The sequence below is a fragment of the Hyaena hyaena genome, unplaced genomic scaffold (genome assembly GCF_003009895.1).
Source record: "Hyaena hyaena isolate Hyena2069 unplaced genomic scaffold, ASM300989v1 scaffold_568, whole genome shotgun sequence".
Taxonomy (NCBI): domain Eukaryota; kingdom Metazoa; phylum Chordata; class Mammalia; order Carnivora; family Hyaenidae; genus Hyaena; species Hyaena hyaena.
Window position 1 is genome coordinate 626136 of NW_024081199.1, and position 17220 is coordinate 643355.

Below are 17220 nucleotides of genomic sequence, written 5' to 3' on the forward strand. Positions count from 1 at the left end.
ATTTATCAAAAACATTAAAATCTCAAGTGGCCATCTTATTTTTCACAAGAACAGACCTGCCTTGAAGCCATTGAAGAAGTTAATTAAAAATATCCCTGCCCATGGAAAGCTCTGACTGAAAATGTCTTTAAGGCTGTCTTGAAAAACATCAAATGCAGCAAAAATTATTGAATACTCTTTCTCTTGTTCACCCCTTGCACTCTTGTGCGCACACTCTCTCTCCCTCTGTTTTAACTGTTCACTTCTCACTGGATAGATTTCTCTGGCCATCTAACTGGGAATCAAAGCACAAAATAAAAGGTCACTCTGACAACTATCCAAACTCAGATTTTTAAAATTCATCTTCAAAATACTGGCAAAAATGTCTTTTCTTGCCTCTGCTCTTGGATTTAAAAGGACATAGATAAAAACAAGAGACATATAATCTCTTCCTGGCAACCCAATGCATAGGAGAAATTGAAACCCTTGTGTACACGTACTGAAGCAAGGTCATCCTTTAAACAGAAGAAATGCACTTCCCAAGTTCAGGCCAAAAACCTAAAATAACACCTCAGTTCTTAAGAAGATGTGAGCAATGGTGAACCAACCCAGATCCAGTATCACAGCAAATGGCACAAATATTTAGAAATGAAGGTGGTAACACAGATTAAAAGGAGTTCTCTGTTATGACATAATCTAATGGAAGAGTTATCTTCCATTTTCACATTCTTGATTTTTCTACTGAAAAAGGGGTTAAAATTTGCTACTTTGCTCTTTTGTAGATTTATAATACTCTTAACTCTTTGGAGGAAAATAATGTGTGTAAATGGAATAACATAATGGGTAAATATGAGAAAGTCACTGCTTGACATTGCTCAAGCTATTACATTATGCTGAAATCTTCCTTAAGATCAAAGCTGGTGACATATTTCAACAATTTTCTTTTCTTCACTTGCCAATGAGTAGGCTATCAAAGCTAAAAACAGGAAGAACAGGTCAGCCCAGAGAAGACAAGACTGTTCAGGGAGCTCAAGAGCCCTCTAAAAAAGAATGCTAAATTGCAGAATTACCTCTGGATTGAGGTTCAGCTGGCATCTGTTTGGGCTCACCAGTACGTACGTCACAAAATGTTGAGGGTTTCATAACATCATCATTAAGAACACAGGCCTATCTTATAAGGCAAACGAAGTTTTTCAAATTCATGTGTGCACTGAAGCTGACAGAGGCTAACTCTGCTACATGAACCAACAGGACTTGTGAGTTTGGGTTTTCCATAACAAGGACACATGGCTTATCTTTAGGACCAAATCAAAAGTCTGAGGAGCCCTTGACTACTGTACCTGTGCTGTCCTGGAGTCAGTCACTTCCTTGTACAAGCTGATGTCCAAGTAATAGCCGGACTCGTTTGTCAGGAAGAGGCGGATGGGAATTGCTTTTCCAGTTGGTGTAAGGCGAATGTTGATTTTCAGTTCTGCCTGGAGGACACGTAATTTCCACAGCCGACTTCCGTAGCGCATTACCATGCTCCGCACAGATTCCTCAATCTGTCAGAGACACGTCACTAAGCACAAAACTTAAAACACCTTGTACCTACCTAGAACCTGTTTCAGGTCTGCCCATCTTTGGGAAAAAAGGAATGGAAAAAGATGCTGGTTTCTGGAGATGTGCACTGCATGTATACCTTATAAAAAGTAAGATAATTTCTCCCCAGCCCTACATTTGCTTAGAAACAAATTGGGGACAATTTCATGCCAGCCTGGCATTTGAGTGGGGTTCTCTGGTTCACAACACCCAAATCTGTGCAACTCTCTACCCGTTCCCCAATTATATTCATATTCTATATCAAAGATCTGCAATATCTAAAATTACAAGCCATGGGATTTAAGAAAAAGCCCAAATAAGAATAAAATCTCTAGTTAAACAGCTATTAAGTAGCATTTATATGCATGGTAACTATGTTTCATTGTACTTACAGGACCTCAAATCATCATAGCAATTACCACCATGAGCTTTTTCCTATACAATTTTATTAAACTTTATAATATATGCCTCTTGGTAAATTGCACAAATTAAAGACAGGCAATTTGTAGGTGGTGCTAGAATGTTCTCTCTAAACAGAGCTCTGAAGCTCGGTCCAACTGGGATTTAAGTAGATGGGAAGATATTCCATAGTTTCTCTAAGGCTTATACCCAGGCAGCTTAGTGCTCCTAGTTTTCAGGGTTTGGCAAGTTATTTGGCTTTAGATGGGATTTTCCTTCACTGACAAATGGAATTTTGTTTTCCCAATATGGCTGAAGGCAGCCAGGACATACTACTCAAAATTAACCCATTTTCTTAAATGAAGTATCTTCTAAAATGCTTTCTCAACTTAGAAAGTATCAAAAATATCTTCTACCACCCTTCTCTTATGGTTTTTCAGAAGTATGTGCCACCCTTGCAGTTTGTTTTAGCACCACAGAATCTCAGGTTAATGGATTTCAAGGAGTGAACTTATCTAGTTCCACACTTGCTTGTTCACCAAAGGGTATCTACCTATTCTTTTCTGGAGAGAACAATAGTCAACAATTTCTACATTCAGGAAGGAACCTGACAGTTATCTTATCGATGATTAGAAAGACATAGCTAGGGTGTATGGGTATTTAGAGTGGAAGCAGAGAGACAGATATTAAAAAAAAAAACTCACTGAGAAATGGTTAAGGCAAATCTAAAAATATATACAGTTAAATAGTGTCCTGGCCATGTTTTCACTCCTCCAGCCTCAGCAGTCCCAGAATGCTTAAGAGAACCTTCACTTAAACTAGATGATGAGACTTGATACTCAGTGAGTAGCCCTGCCCTTGGCAACCTATCAGTAGTTTGGAGTCTTGAAGAAAAAAAGCAGAAAATGATTTTTTAGGTCTTAGATATTAAGTTCAAAAATCTAAAGTCCGGGGCGCCTGGGTGGCTTGGTCGGTTAAGCGTCCGACTTTCGCTTAGGTCATGATCTCCCGGTTCGTGGGTTCGAGCCCCACGTCGGGCTCTGTGCTGACTGCCAGCTCAGAGCCTGGAGCCTATTTCAGAGTCTGTGACTCCCTCTCTCTCTTACACTCCCCTGCTCATGCTGTCTCTCTCTCTCCTAGAAATAAATAAAACATTAAAAACAAAAAAAAAAAAAGAAAAAAAAATCTAAAGTCCATGCCTACAATTGATCTTGAGAAAGGGGGATACTGCTTCTAACCAAATTCCACAATACCAAGAGAGAAAAAGGTTAGAGCGAATATAAACAGAGAGCAGCCTGTCTTTATTACACCTGGGATAAAAGGTCAAGTATAGAATCACCCTGTTTACCTTTCTTAAACTATACGGGATGCATTTTAGAATAGAGCCTCAGGACAGAAACCATATATAATACATGTGAAAATTCTTTATCAACCAAATTGTCTCCCTGTGGAAAAATACTGAAGGGAAATAGGTTAGACACTTTGGAAAGTTGTACTGCCTCCCTAAGGCTACCAGGTAAGTTAACATTTAGTGAAAAACAGCAGTAATTTTGCCAAAATGTCCAAAAATAGCAAAGTTATTCCAGATGAGAAATCCTCAGGAACTATATAAAAACAGGACAATTATGATGACAACTATCAAAAGCAGGTACCAATGGAATAACAGAAAGAAACTTTATGTTTTTGTACTGCTTATAAATGACCAGCAAGATAACACTGTACCACCTTCAGCTTTTATGTCTGCTTTCAATGGCTTTATCAAATTTTTTACTCCCTCCCAGAAATCCTGTCTCATAAACATTCTGTAAACTTTAAAGATCAAGGGCTCACCGAGCTAACCAAGTGTACTTGTTTCCAGGTTCAAGTGAGAATAAATATGGATGAATTTCTCTACTTGTGCTTGGTAGTCCTGGGAGAGAAGCTAAAGAGAAATGTACCTTTGATGGGTCCATAATGACTGTGGGCACAAAGTTGAGGAAGATATGGTTGCAGTCAGTGCGAACATTTGTATTATTAAAAGCAACTTCCAATTCATCCATGGCCTCCAGGAGCAGCCTCTCCCCTTCATTTTGTAGATATTCAAAAGAAGCTTCCTATATGAAATGAAAATCACCATCAACATTAGTATATTTAAAAAAAATTTTTTTAATGTTTTTATTTATTTGTGAGAGAGAAAGGCAGCGTGAGTAGGGGAGGGTCAGAGAAAGAGGGAGATACAGAATCTGAAGCAGGCTCCAGGCTCTGAGCTAGCTGTCAGCACAGAGCCTGACGCGGGGCTCAAACCCACGAACTGTGAGATCATGACCTGAGTAAAAGCTGGACGCTTAACCAACTGAGCCACCCAGTCACCCCATCATTAGTGTGTTTTAAAAGAGTCAGTAGGGGCGCCTGGATGATTCAGTGGGTTGAGCATCTGATTCTTGATTTCTGCTCAGGTCATGAACCCAGGGTTGTGGGATCAAGCCCCCATGGGGCTCCACACTGATCATGGAGCCTGCTTAAGATTCTCTCTCTCCCTTCCTCTGTCCCTCTCCCCCACTCATGCTCTCTAAAAATAAATAAATAAAGGGGGGAAATCGTGGGGGAGAGGGAGGAAGGCAAACCATGAGAGACTCTTGAATGCTGAGAACAAACTGAGGACTGATGGGTGTTGGGGGGAGGGGATGGGGGGTGATGGGCATGGAGGAGGGCACTTGTGGGGATGAGCACTGGATGTTATATGGAAACCAACCTGACAATAAACTATTAAAAAAATAATAATAAATATTTAAAAATGAAATTCAATAAAGAAATGGTTATTATACTAACTTAACAGTGCTATGTCATGAATCATAAGGCACCTGTTGCAGATGCTATCTTTCTCCCTAGAGTCAGCCCAATGACCACAGGAAGAAGAGGCAGGCAACGATCCAAGAGTTCCTACCAGCCCTTCCTCCTGCCTCCTAGGGTAACACTTCCTTCTAACAGGTGGAGATGTGGGGCATCCCCAGAGCTATACTTCCAACAGGAACACATTTTACATATACCAAACAGAGGAGTTTAGAAAGGAAATCTGTTTAGAAAGTAAACATTGAAGAAAGGGTATAGATATGGGATGCAGTAATTAACATGCTGGGAAGTGTCTTGCTATACACAGAAACTATCCTACCTCTAGATTGGCTTACAGTGGGGCCATCACTAACTTTTCTCTTTATCTTCTATCATCACCTAACTAACCCTGTAATTTTTCTGTTAAGATGCTTTTCTTTTTCTCCAATGAGTGCTTTTATGCTTGCATTACCAAGAATAAATTTTTTTATGAAAAGATTTATGAAATATTTATTTCTGTGAGAGAAAGGCCTCTCAGACTTCTAATGGCTACTGGAGAGTGGGATGAATGAGAATACAAGCCTCAATTCAAAAAATAAAAACCCAGGGGTTTTCCTGGTTCAGAAAAAGTAGACTGAGGCTGGCTCAGTCAGTAGAGAATGTGATTCTTAATCCCAGTGTCATGAGTTCAAGCCCCATGTTGGGTGTGGAGACTACTTAAGATTTTAAAAAATTAAAAAACAAAACAAGAAATGAAAACCTGATTTTGAATGACATCTGTTTCTCTGCCCCTTCCCTCAGAGACAGCTTCCCACCAAAGTACCTACCTTGGTGACCAGATCAGAATGTCTGATGATTGCACGAACAAAGAACCTGTAGTCTGTCACTTCAGTGCCCACTTCCACCTTGGCTGCCCCAAGATACAGGTGCATTTTATGATTAGCACATGGAATGGCAGTAAGGTCAAAATTTCTCATCCGGTTCAGCTCTAACTGGAAAGCTAGGGCAGGCTCCAGGTGACGATAGATACGATCCTCCTCAAACTGAACCCAAAATTGGAGAATAAAGAGCTCACAAGAGGCAGTTAACAAAATTATATTATGAACATATACGTAAAAGGGACACTTGAAAATAGAAACATAAATGATGATGTGCTAATAAGCAACAAAAATGAGCTACATACAAGGATAATGCTATAGCTTACATAAGATTAGGGACTAAAATACCTATTTACTTCCCAAGATTTCATCATTTATGCTTTTACAAATGGTGATGCTCTCCATTAAAAACAAGCAAACAAAATACCAATTCCCTCAGAACTCCTACTGCATTACTGTCTATACAGTTCATTTCTGACAATTAACCACAGACTGCTTCACATTAATATCTACTTCACATACTGGTGTTTTGTGTTTATACAACTAAAATGCTTACAGGCAGGGTCCAGTTTTATACTCTTATCATTTCTGGCACAGTACAAAGGACACAGTAAATACTCAACAAGTAAACATCATGTAATTTTTAAAAACAGAGATATTTGGCTTTGGAATATTTTATATCTAAAGATTTAAAAAGAAATAATACTACTAAGGACAGTAGTCCTTTAATATATCATTAGGATTGTCCTAAAGCATAGTGATGATTGTGAAAGTTATCGCTTTCCATGGGTAGCTCAATACATTGGACTGTTTCCTACACCAAATTCTTTCTGAAGGGAGTCCTCCTAGGTTCTAAGACACATGTAAGGCAAAGGGAAGTGCAAGTTCAATTAGAGAAAGGAGAATGGCAAGAAGAGCACATGGCAAAGAGGTGGGAGGGCAAAAAAAGGTGGGAGGGAATCAGTCCTTACCTTATCCCTTGCTCGGAACGTGAAAAATTTAGGAAATTCTCTCTGTGGTAAAGAAGGGGAAAGTATGTCAGTCTTTCAAAGATATGGCTCTTTGGGGATAAACACATAGTAAGTACAGAAGCAGTCAAGCATTTAGAAGGCAGTTCCTAGAGTACATGCTCCTTACCTAAGCTTAGCCCAGGGAATAGGAACAATCTTTTGGGTAACCACCACTGTGACCCCATTTCCAAATTTAAAATCACCACACTATTATCCTAACTTCAATAGCTAACCTCTCCTAGGGAAAATAAAATTAGTATTTTTTTTTATCTCCCAAGTGGAAAAAAGTCTTCCTTGGTGTTGCTTTAGGCATAACCTGGCAAATAAAACCAAAATACCCTATGCTGCAGCATTGCAATAGTAGTTACTGGACTGATTTCCCAAGTTTCCCCTTAAGAAAGTCTTCAAATGTAAACTAGCCAGATACCACAGTATTCCCCAATCCATGTTTTTTCTACATTCACTGTTAAGTCAGTAATTCCAAGCATTTAGACAATAACATTCCAAGACAAAGAAAAGTATAAGATGATACTTTGGTCACTACCACCCTATGTATAGGAAAGAGGGGGACAGAACTAGTGAACTTGCATTCATTAGGTCTTACTGCTCTTTTGCAGGGCATTATACAACAAAGCAGCCAATTTCCTAGAACCTTATTAATTAACAAAGATGAATTCAATTAGCAGAGTCCATTAGTTTCTGAAATTTAACTTACTAACACCAAATACCCGTTTCTCGGATGGGAGGCTCTACTGGCAGTGCTGGAATCATGTCATTACTATTTGCCTCTATAGGAGGTTTCATTAGGTATCTTCTTCATTATGAGTGCAATATAATCAAACACTTATTGGTCCAAGGCAGAGAAACCAGGACTAGCTGCCTAAATATTCCTCAATGAGCTTTAGGAAACATGAAGGAAACATGAATGGAAAGCCTTCTAGGTGGCAGGTGCTCTCACATGCTCTCCCACTGAATGCTCTCAACAACCTCTCAGGTATGTATCATGACCCCATTTTACAGCTGAGGAAGCTGGGGCCAAGTGATATGCCCAGGATCATAGAACCAGAACATGAACTTGAGTCTAATACCAGAGCCCATACCCTTTCATTTCTACCACTCTCTCTCAAGTATAGGGTACTAACTTTCTATAATCCAAGTTCCCTGTTTAATCGATTTCTCTTTGTTGAGATGAAAAACAGAAATTAAGACTTTAAAGAAAAAAACAAATAAAGCAGAACTCATGCTGAAAACTTGTGGTTCTTGAATTTACTGAGAACTTCTTGAATACTTTCCACAGGTATTATACCTCTCTTACTTTAACTAAAGCTTACACAGTTAATAAATCTTTTTACATTTTCTTGGCATTTCAACTGTAAAACTGCATTTAACAGGTTTCTAGGAGCTTGTTTAGCAAGCCCAGGAAATCCCTTGTTCAGGCTTGGGTCTTTAAAAGCCTTTTGAAAGTGGGTTTTACACAGCACTGATCTTTTACTGATAATGTTTTGTTCTAAATAATTCCCCCGAATGATAGTGAAGAACATGGGGATGACTTCAAGGTTAAGCAGGAAGATGTTCAGTTGAGTTGTCAGTAGATTTCATGCTCATGGCTTTATATAGCCTAGTTTTGATTTTATTCTTGAGAGGTACGGCTTTCAGAGCATTAGCTAAAAAAGCAACATAGGTCAAAAAAAGAAAAGGTAACAAAAAGTCCTTTCATGAAATTTTCTGAAAGAAGAGTCAAGGTAAGTGTAATAAGATCTTTTAAGCATATACCCTTTTATTCTGCCAGAACTATTAATTAATTTAAATATATTTATTTAGTATACCATTTATTCATGTGTGTATATATGCAGAATCAAAATCACTTTCTTTCAAAAACATCACAATAGTAACAACAAAAAAAAAGCTGTCTTTACCACTCAGCCAATTATGAAAATTTGTAGTAACCAAAAGGCATGGAAAGCAAACAATCCTGAATGGAAATACCTTCACAACAAATAACAAAAGAAAACTAATTTCTTGGCAGGGATGGGCAAAGACTTACCAAAATTGGAAAAACCACTTTCATTAAGATTAGCTTAAAAAAAGTGTTATGAGGGGCACCTGGGGGGCTTAGTCGGTTAAGCGTCCAACTTCAGCTCAAGTCATGATCTTATTATGGTCTGTGGGTTCGAGCCCCATGTCAGGCTCTGTGCCGACTGCCAGCTCACAGCCTGGAGCCGGTTTGATTCTGTATCTCCCCTCTCTCTGACTCTCCCCTGCTCACACTGTCTCTCTGTCTCTCAGGAAAAGAAAAGAAAAAGTGTTATGAGATGATATAAACTTTTTTTTTTTTTTAAATAACTTTGGAGCAATGTTTTAGCTCCAGTGGGATCCTCAATTTAAGTGTGAGGCACTCAAGTCACGAGACGGCCAGAAGTTCTGTGCTATGAGAAACCAGGAATAATGAGAGATTCTTGGGAAGACAGACAAGTTCTGAAGACTTTTACAGCAAGTCACTTCCTTCAGTGCTCAAAACACTGCAGAAACAGAAAACACAGAGAAGAAAAGCAGAGGTCTGATCCTACAGTTGTAGTCAATTCCTTCACCCTACCTCATCCTGAGACTTCCAATTTTTTCACTAACAGCATTCATGCTTATTCCATCACTAATGTAATTGCTTTCCAGGCATTCTACTAGTGTTATGGGCAAATATCATAATTGAATGTACACAAAGAAAAACCCTTTTAGTGTACTGGTACCAAAAACCAAAAGAATGCAACATTTCTCAGGAAGAAATTATACCCCTGCTGTGTTCTAATCAGCCAACCATCATCAAGACAATCAAAATAATTTGCCTAAATTAGCCAATCAAGACACCCTGCAAATCAGAGAATGTGAAAACCTGCCACAGAAAACATCATAGCTGATTATGATACTAATAATCGTGTTAAAAACCTAATGAGATGAAGAAATTGGAAACTTGCCGGTGCAATTCTCTTTTACCTCAACATGCTGAGAACTAATTATATAGACTGTAATTAAAACAAAAACCCAAACCAAACCTTCTAAACAATAGATGATCCACTAGCAAACAAAACTACCAATTTTTTCCAATTTTATTGAGATAAAATTGGCATATCAGTTTTTTAAAGAAATGAACTACTAACCATGATAACTATTTTAAAACATTTTTAAAAGTTTATTTATTTTGAGAGAGGCAGAGACAGTCAGAGAGGGGCAGAGAGAGGGAGGGAGAGAGAGAATCCCAAGCAGGCTCAGTACTGTCACAGTACTGTCAGTGCAGAGCCTGATACAGGGCTTGAACTCACAAAACTGTGAGATCACAACCTGGGTCAGAGCCAGGAGTCAGACGCTTAGCTGACTGAGACACCCAGGTGCCCCACCATGGTAACTATTTTTGATGGTGGGTTCTTCCTTCAGACCCAAATAAGTTAGAATCGATCATATAAAACTGGTAAAACTACAACTATCACCTAGGTGATTTATAGTAGAATTTTTTTAATCGCCTAAAATTGTAAAAGCAAGACCCAAAAGGAAACTTACATGCAAAACTGATTAATCAGTGTTTGGACCTAATGCTTCTGTTTCGGTTGCCAAGGATCAGAAGAAATAGGATTTTTAGGAAAATTCGCACTTCCATATCCTTAACAAAACTTTGGTGAGAAAAATATGGAAAGCTTCAAAAAGCTTACTACTCACACTCCAATCAAACAGTACCTACTGCTACACTTTCTGAAATTCTAGATCTGAAATGTGAGTGAAACTAAGAGACTTAAATGCTACATAAAGCTGGAGAACTGCAGCTGATACAGCTGCAGAAATTCAAAGACCCTGTCCTTTTGCTTTGAAAGCTTCCATTTTTTTTAATAGGAAGGAGATATTTATAAGGATGGGTTTGTTTCTTCTCAAACTTTGTTTAAATATCAATGTTAAGCAGTTATTCAAGCCCCGTTATGGGCACTTGATTGGGCACGGAAACAGCCTCAATATCAAGACTCCTTAGTCCTGGTGGATACTGCCAGCTCCGAGGAGCAGGCTCCATGTTCTAAACGATTCTCTAAGAGACTAAGGCAGTAGCAGACAGTCCAGGGCTCAGCTCTCTGGGACTGTGGTGATAGACAACAAAGTTTTAGAAATGCTTACAGTGTTCACTGGCATCTGAATAAGCACCTAACAATATATACACTTTCTAGGAACATTTACTGTGGCCCTCATTTGTCTTGTTCTGGTTATAAACCAGCATGACAGACAAGGACCATGTAACAACGGCACAGGTGCTTCATTCCACACCAGCCAATGTTGTTCTTGAACAGCCTTGGTAACCTTCCTCCTCTCCTTGCCCCCTCATGTGCACATTTTCTCTTCAATAATATAGGGATTTCACAGTGTAGAACAGGGGAGGCTGCATACATCACAGTGGATTACCCAAAAGCCAGGGAGATCAAGGGATTCATCTCTAACACTCCCAGAAAGCTTCCTCTTTTTCACACTAGACTAACTATGGGGCAAGCACATATCAGATGACATGACAGAGGCTAAGCATCCTCCATGAATGGCAAGCTACCACCAGCAGAGGAACTCACAGCAGCACCAGGACAGTGAGCCCTGGATTTGTACAACTCCTGCCAAGGCTTCCTGGCTATTGTAGATCCTGGCTGGAGCTCAGTAATAGTTGCCCTTGCCCCCTGCATAACCACTAATAATTTCTAAGGAGTCTCACATAAAAACACCCCAACTCCTCTGCCATTCAATGCTTCAGAGAAAATCCAGTCCACACTAAGCCTTAATGTTTTCTATGTCCTAAAGCAATCTTTCCTACACTCGTGACAAGTCACTTGATAATTTAACTTATTTCTCACTTGATGCCACTATAAATAGGAACTGGACAATGATCCCAGGGGAAGACCAGCTGCTGGGTTCATTTCCTGGCAGATTTTGCCTATATGTGTCCCTATTCAACCTATTGGACAGCTGGGAGAACAAAAAAAAATGTTTTAAAGCTGTAGATACACTCTAGGACATGACAAAGATCCAAAGGTAAGAAAGTACAAAAGAGGGGTGCCTGGGTGGCCCAGTCGGTTATGCGTCCGACTTTGGCTCAGATCATGATCTCGCACTTCATGGGTTCGAGCCCTACACAGGGCTCTTTGCTGACAGCTAGCTCAGAGCCTGGAGCCTCTCTTCAGATTCTGTGTCTCTCTTTCTCTCTAAACCTCCCCCGCTTGCGCTGTCTCTCTCTCTCTCTCTCTCTCTCTCTCTCAAAAAAAAAAAAAAAGAAAAAAAGAAAAGAAAGAAGGAAAGAAAGAACGAACAAAAGAAAAATACTGTTCATTGGGGCACCTGGGTGGCTTAGTCGGTTAAGCATCTGACCAGCTCAGGTCATGATCTCGTGGTTTGTGAGTTCAAGCCCTGTGTCAGCGTCTACACTGACAATATGGAGCCTGCTTTGAATTCTTCTTCTGTCTCTGTTCCTCCCCTGCTCATACTCTCTCTCAAAATAAATAAAAATGAAAATGTTAAAGAAAAAAAAAAAAGAATGCTCATGGAAATTAATTGGTTTGGCTTTTTAAAAATTTTAGTAGAAAGTTTTAATCCATCATGGAATGCTTATTACAGGAAACCAGTTACTGTGCTATAGACATCAAGACTCCATCTGAATTATTAGGGAAAAGGAAAATAATTTTACAAGTTCACTATTATTCCCCAGAATATTATATTATCCCAAAGTCAGTGGGAAATGAAATATCACATTAAAACTTAAGAATCTAGGGGCGCCTGGGTGGCTTAGTCGGTTAAGCGTCCGACTTTCGCTTAGGTCATGATCTCGCGGTTCGTGGGTTCGAGCCCCGCGTCGGGCTCTGTGCTGACTGCCAGCTCAGAGCCTGGAGCCTATTTCAGAGTCTGTGTCTCCCTCTCTCTCTGACCCTCCCCTGCTCACACTGTCTCTCTCTTTCTCTACTAGAAATAAATAAAAATATTTTTAAAAAAAGAAAAAGAAAAAAAAGAATCTAGTCCAGTACTCTTTTCAAATCCAGCTCTTGGCTCTGGCATGTCTACCTTAGTTCAGATCAGCATTTAACAGCCATCCTATTTATTCATGGGCTTCCATATTCTATCCCAAGTATCAATTTTATTCTCTAAGCTCTTGATTTTTCTTCCTAAAGCTCCAGGGTTCTCTTTAAGCTCCTCATACTTTTCCACTGCCTCTAGTTTCCTATCTAAAGTTATTGATTGATATATATCTGCATTCTGCTTGATTTACTGACATCAATAACACAGGGGAGTTGTGCAGTCCACATTTCCTAAAGAATTTTTAAAAATCCTAGCTCTTTAACTTGAGGGTAGTCTGTCTTGTTTCTCTATAGACTAGACCAACAACGTGAGCTGTGAGAAGAAAAACAAAATGTCAAGTGCTACAGACCTAATAAACAAAGGGCAATAAAAACAGTCACACATAGGTCTTTGAATTTAGAAATTCCTTTCCAGAACCCAAAGGCTATCTTTATTATTACAAATGAACAGTGCTTGAAAACTAACTGAATTATCTTAATTGTTAATGAACAGTGCTTGAAAACTAACTGAATTATCTTAATTGTTAAAACAAAAAATTTTTTTTAACTTTTTTAAGGTTTTATTTATTTTTGAGAGAGACAGAGCATGAGTGGGGGAGGAGCAGAGAGAGGGAGACACAGAATACAAAGCAGGCTCCACACTCTGAGCTGACACGGGGCTTGAACCCACAAACCATGAGAACCTGAGCCGAGGTTGGACCCTTAACCGACTGAGCTACTCAGGTGCCTTGAAATTTTTTTTTTTTTTTTAAGTTTATTTATTTGAGAGAGACAGAGACAGCACAAGTTGGGGAGAGGCAGAGACAGAGGGAGAGAAAAAGAATCCCAAGCAGGCTCTGAGCTGCCAGGTGTAGAGCCTAAATCCACAAACCGTAAGATCATAACCTGAGCCAAAACCAAGAGTGGGTCACTTAACTGACTAAGCCACCCAGGTGACCCCCAAATAAAATTCTTATCAGGAAGATTAAGACTTCCTGATATCTTCTGGAATCTTACTTAGCTATGGTTAGATAAATTTTTAAGGAAATATGTTAACAATAATCACTCATTTCAGAAGATAACATCTTGATTGCAAACTGGATTTTTGACCTTACTACTATCATTACAATGGGTATGATTGTGGGTATACCATAGTCTGGATGGCAGGCTATTAGTTCTGTTTTCAACAAAATTTTTAATTTCACAAATATTAACAGTTAATTCCGTTAAATGGGAGAACAAGCAATTTAATGCTTCATTTTATTTATTTCCTCCTCCTAGAATTAACCTAAGACAAAACACCAACTTGAATTTTGTTAAGACATTTTAAATAATAAATGATTGGTTTTCAGAATTGAGAATTCTCAATAATAGAACCTGAATCCAACTTTGGTAGAAGCTAAAACCTCAAAGTACAATCAGCAGTTCTTGATTACTGAGTCCCTATATTCACTCTGCACAGAAGATATCAGTAGTTCCCACTTCTTCCTTAGTCATCTGGATAAACACTTGTGTTCATTCTTAACTACTTCTCAGAGTTATACTGAGAATTCATTATAGGGTTAAAAAAAACCCTTTAGCTGGAACACTAAAGAAGAACTGGAAGATTCATTTTAACACTTCCTAAAAGAACCAAACATTAGTCCAGCCCTTCTAAATAACTCACACATACTCTATATTTAAATAATTGGTGTCAAGCAGATAAAACAGTAAGTAATCTTTCATTGTGGCTCCTTTTACTTACATGAAATCTCTGATCCACCTCATAGTTGACCTGTTTTCTGAAATCCTTTCAAATGAAAGACAGAAAAGAAGAAAAAACAGAAGCTGGCAATTAGTAATAAAATTAAAGATGAATTAAGTAAAAAGTGATGAGTTAAATTAATGTCTTTTTCTTGATTAAATTTATAGAAAATAGTTATTAGATTCTATAAGAAATAAGTGATTATAATTCCATATTTTATTTTTAAAAGTTCTAGCAGCAGCATAAGACAGTGGGGGGTATCACTCATGTGCCAGTACCTTTTGTGCAACCAGGAAAGTAAGGCGCCGTATCCCATGCTCAACCAGGGTAGCTTTCTAAGAACAAACACGTAAACAGAAGATAGATGAGATCTTCATTCTTCCTAAGTTTTACCCCATTTAGTCTTCAGAAAGCTCTGAGTGGGCAAGCATCCTTTTTTGAATATCTGCATCTTACCTCAGTACCTTTAAACTTGCAAATAAACAAGTCTCAACCTGGCTCCGATGGAATAGGTTTCATATATTGATCTGAACAAAACTGAAAGAGAACTCTGTGGAGAAGGATCACATGAAGTCACCTAAATTCTCTAAGGACTGATTTACGTCAGTAAAGGTGGACCTTAACACAATTTCTGCTTACCAAAAATCACATTAGTGGGTCTGTATTCAAATGTGAAGATTCATACTGATACAGAAGCTAAATGTAATCAGGAAGAGGGAAAAGAAGAAATTTCCATAACAAAGAAAATTCAGGTCCTACATTCCTACTTACAGATACTACCTATTATCAGATACTGCATTCCTAGAATTCAGCAGAACAAGTCCTGCCCTTTCTAGTTCTATTTCTCCCCTATTTTACATGAAGGTATTTTTAAAAAAGATTCTCTTTTAAAATTGGCAAAATCAATGTTTCACAGGCTTTTAAATTTAGTGGTTATTTACATCTCCACTTGGCATAGGCAAGCAGCACATTAGAAGGCAACAGACCCCAGAGATTTCAAGACAGATTCTCATATAAGTCTTGGGCCTTTGGATCTAAGCCTTTGTCTATACCATACCTCTCACTTATCTCACAAGTAGAGACTAAGAAACAGGTTAATGAAATAAGTAAGGGACATATTTTTAAAGGTCCCTAACAAAGAGGGGCTACATGGCAACAAAGAAAAAAGCAATTTTACTAGTTGAATGCCCTGAGAGAATATATAAATAATACAAATAGAAAAGAAATGTGGATTTTCACAAACTGCATTTAGACTTCGGTTTGATCACATTCCTTGCTATAACTCGAACCAAGAGCTATGTTCTTAAGCCAATTCTTCACTCTCATAGTACTATGTATTTTTAAAATCCAAATTAGCTTCCCCTTATGAACAGGCACATGCCTGAGCCATTTTCCTCCTACTTCCCCATCTCTACTATGGCACTGCTTAGTAATAAAATTAACTTACAGCATAAACAAAAGATAACTGGAAAAATTAATTTTCTAATAATAAATCCCCAGGCCAAACATGAATAAACTTTGGCTTAATAACATTTAAAAAGGATCTGTACTGGCATCATACCCGTTAGTGTAAATAACCAAGTATCGATACTACAGTAAGAAAAAACTGTTTTAGAAAAACAGAGTGGAGTGGGGGCTGCAGTAGTTATCGGTCTTTAAGCATGCCTAGGAGCAGAAACGTTTTTTCCAGCACCAACTACACCACTACAGCCAAGTCCTTCAAAGACAAGCATCAATAGCTATGTTCTGGCAAGGGAAGAAAATAACTTTAATAATGCCATGATTTAAAATCAAAATTGTTATTGCTTTTAAAATTCCACAAGTGGCTGACAATAACAGCAGAGCAACAGGATTCTGATTACATTGTAATAATGCGGGTCTCACAGCAAGTCCACAGCTATTACCCAGCGATTAGGCGTCAGCACCTGGAGAAACTCCATTTACACTGACTGCTTCAATCTCCTCCACAAGTCATTTACAAATATATGATCCTAATTTCTATGAGAGGAAAAAAGACATGCTGGGACTAGAAGATTATTTGGACAATTTGGATCAACCTATTTGATAGTTTAATGTGTGCTTAAAAAAAAAAAACTTTTTCTAAACTGCTAGGAGCATGATCATGAAGTGAAAAACAAAACTAGTTATTATTTCAGGTTTTTTTAATTGCTTTTCCTTCCTTTTCTTTTTATGTTTTCTTTTTCAAAACAAGGAAGTGAAAATGTCAAATATTCCTGGATAAGCACAGTATCTGATGCAGTTAATAGCTTCTTTAGGCTTAGAATGTCAGAAGAGTGTACCCTTAGCCTTTCGAAAAGCCATAGACAAAGATGCTGGATTTCTCAGTGCCTCAGTTTACAAGTTCAGTAAAGGAAAAAGGCAGTTTCCTATTGCCAGTTAATGTTACAAATATATGTAGTAAAAGGGGCGCCTGGGTGGCTTAGTCGGTTAAGCGTCCGACTTTCGCTTAGGTCATGATCTCGCGGTTCGTGGGTTCGAGCCCCGCGTCGGGCTCTGTGCTGACTGCCAGCTCGGAGCCTGGAGCCTGTTTCAGTCTGTGACTCCCTCTCTCTCTGACCCTCCCCTGCTCATGCTATCTCTCTCTCTCTCCTAGAAATAAATAAAAATATTTAAAAAAAAAAAAACAAAACAAAACAAAACAAATATATGTAGTAAAACTAAAATAAAGAAACTGCTTTTTTAAACCAGTGTGTGATGATATACAAGACTTGGATTTGAGGGTAGTAAAAAGCCTAAACAATCAAATA

The 17220-nt window shown here is 38.5% G+C and overlaps 1 protein-coding gene across 6 annotated transcripts in view; it reads right to left on the reverse strand.

Moving 5' to 3' along the window:
- The window catches only part of ACACA (acetyl-CoA carboxylase alpha), a 272064-nt gene that overhangs the window by 96029 nt on the left and 158815 nt on the right, over positions 1–17220 (reverse strand). For 4 of the 6 annotated variants that reach the window (XM_039256323.1, XM_039256327.1, XM_039256324.1 and 1 more), the window contains 6 exons: positions 14731–14787; positions 14453–14497; positions 6617–6658; positions 5595–5810; positions 3897–4052; positions 1320–1523 (listed from right to left, as the gene is read on the reverse strand). In XM_039256323.1, coding sequence (XP_039112254.1) covers positions 1320–1523; positions 3897–4052; positions 5595–5810; positions 6617–6658; positions 14453–14497; positions 14731–14787 — 720 coding nt within the window. The remainder of the gene's footprint in view (positions 1–1319; positions 1524–3896; positions 4053–5594; positions 5811–6616; positions 6659–14452; positions 14498–14730; positions 14788–17220) is intronic. The other 2 variants (XM_039256326.1, XM_039256325.1) reach the window with 1 other exon arrangement.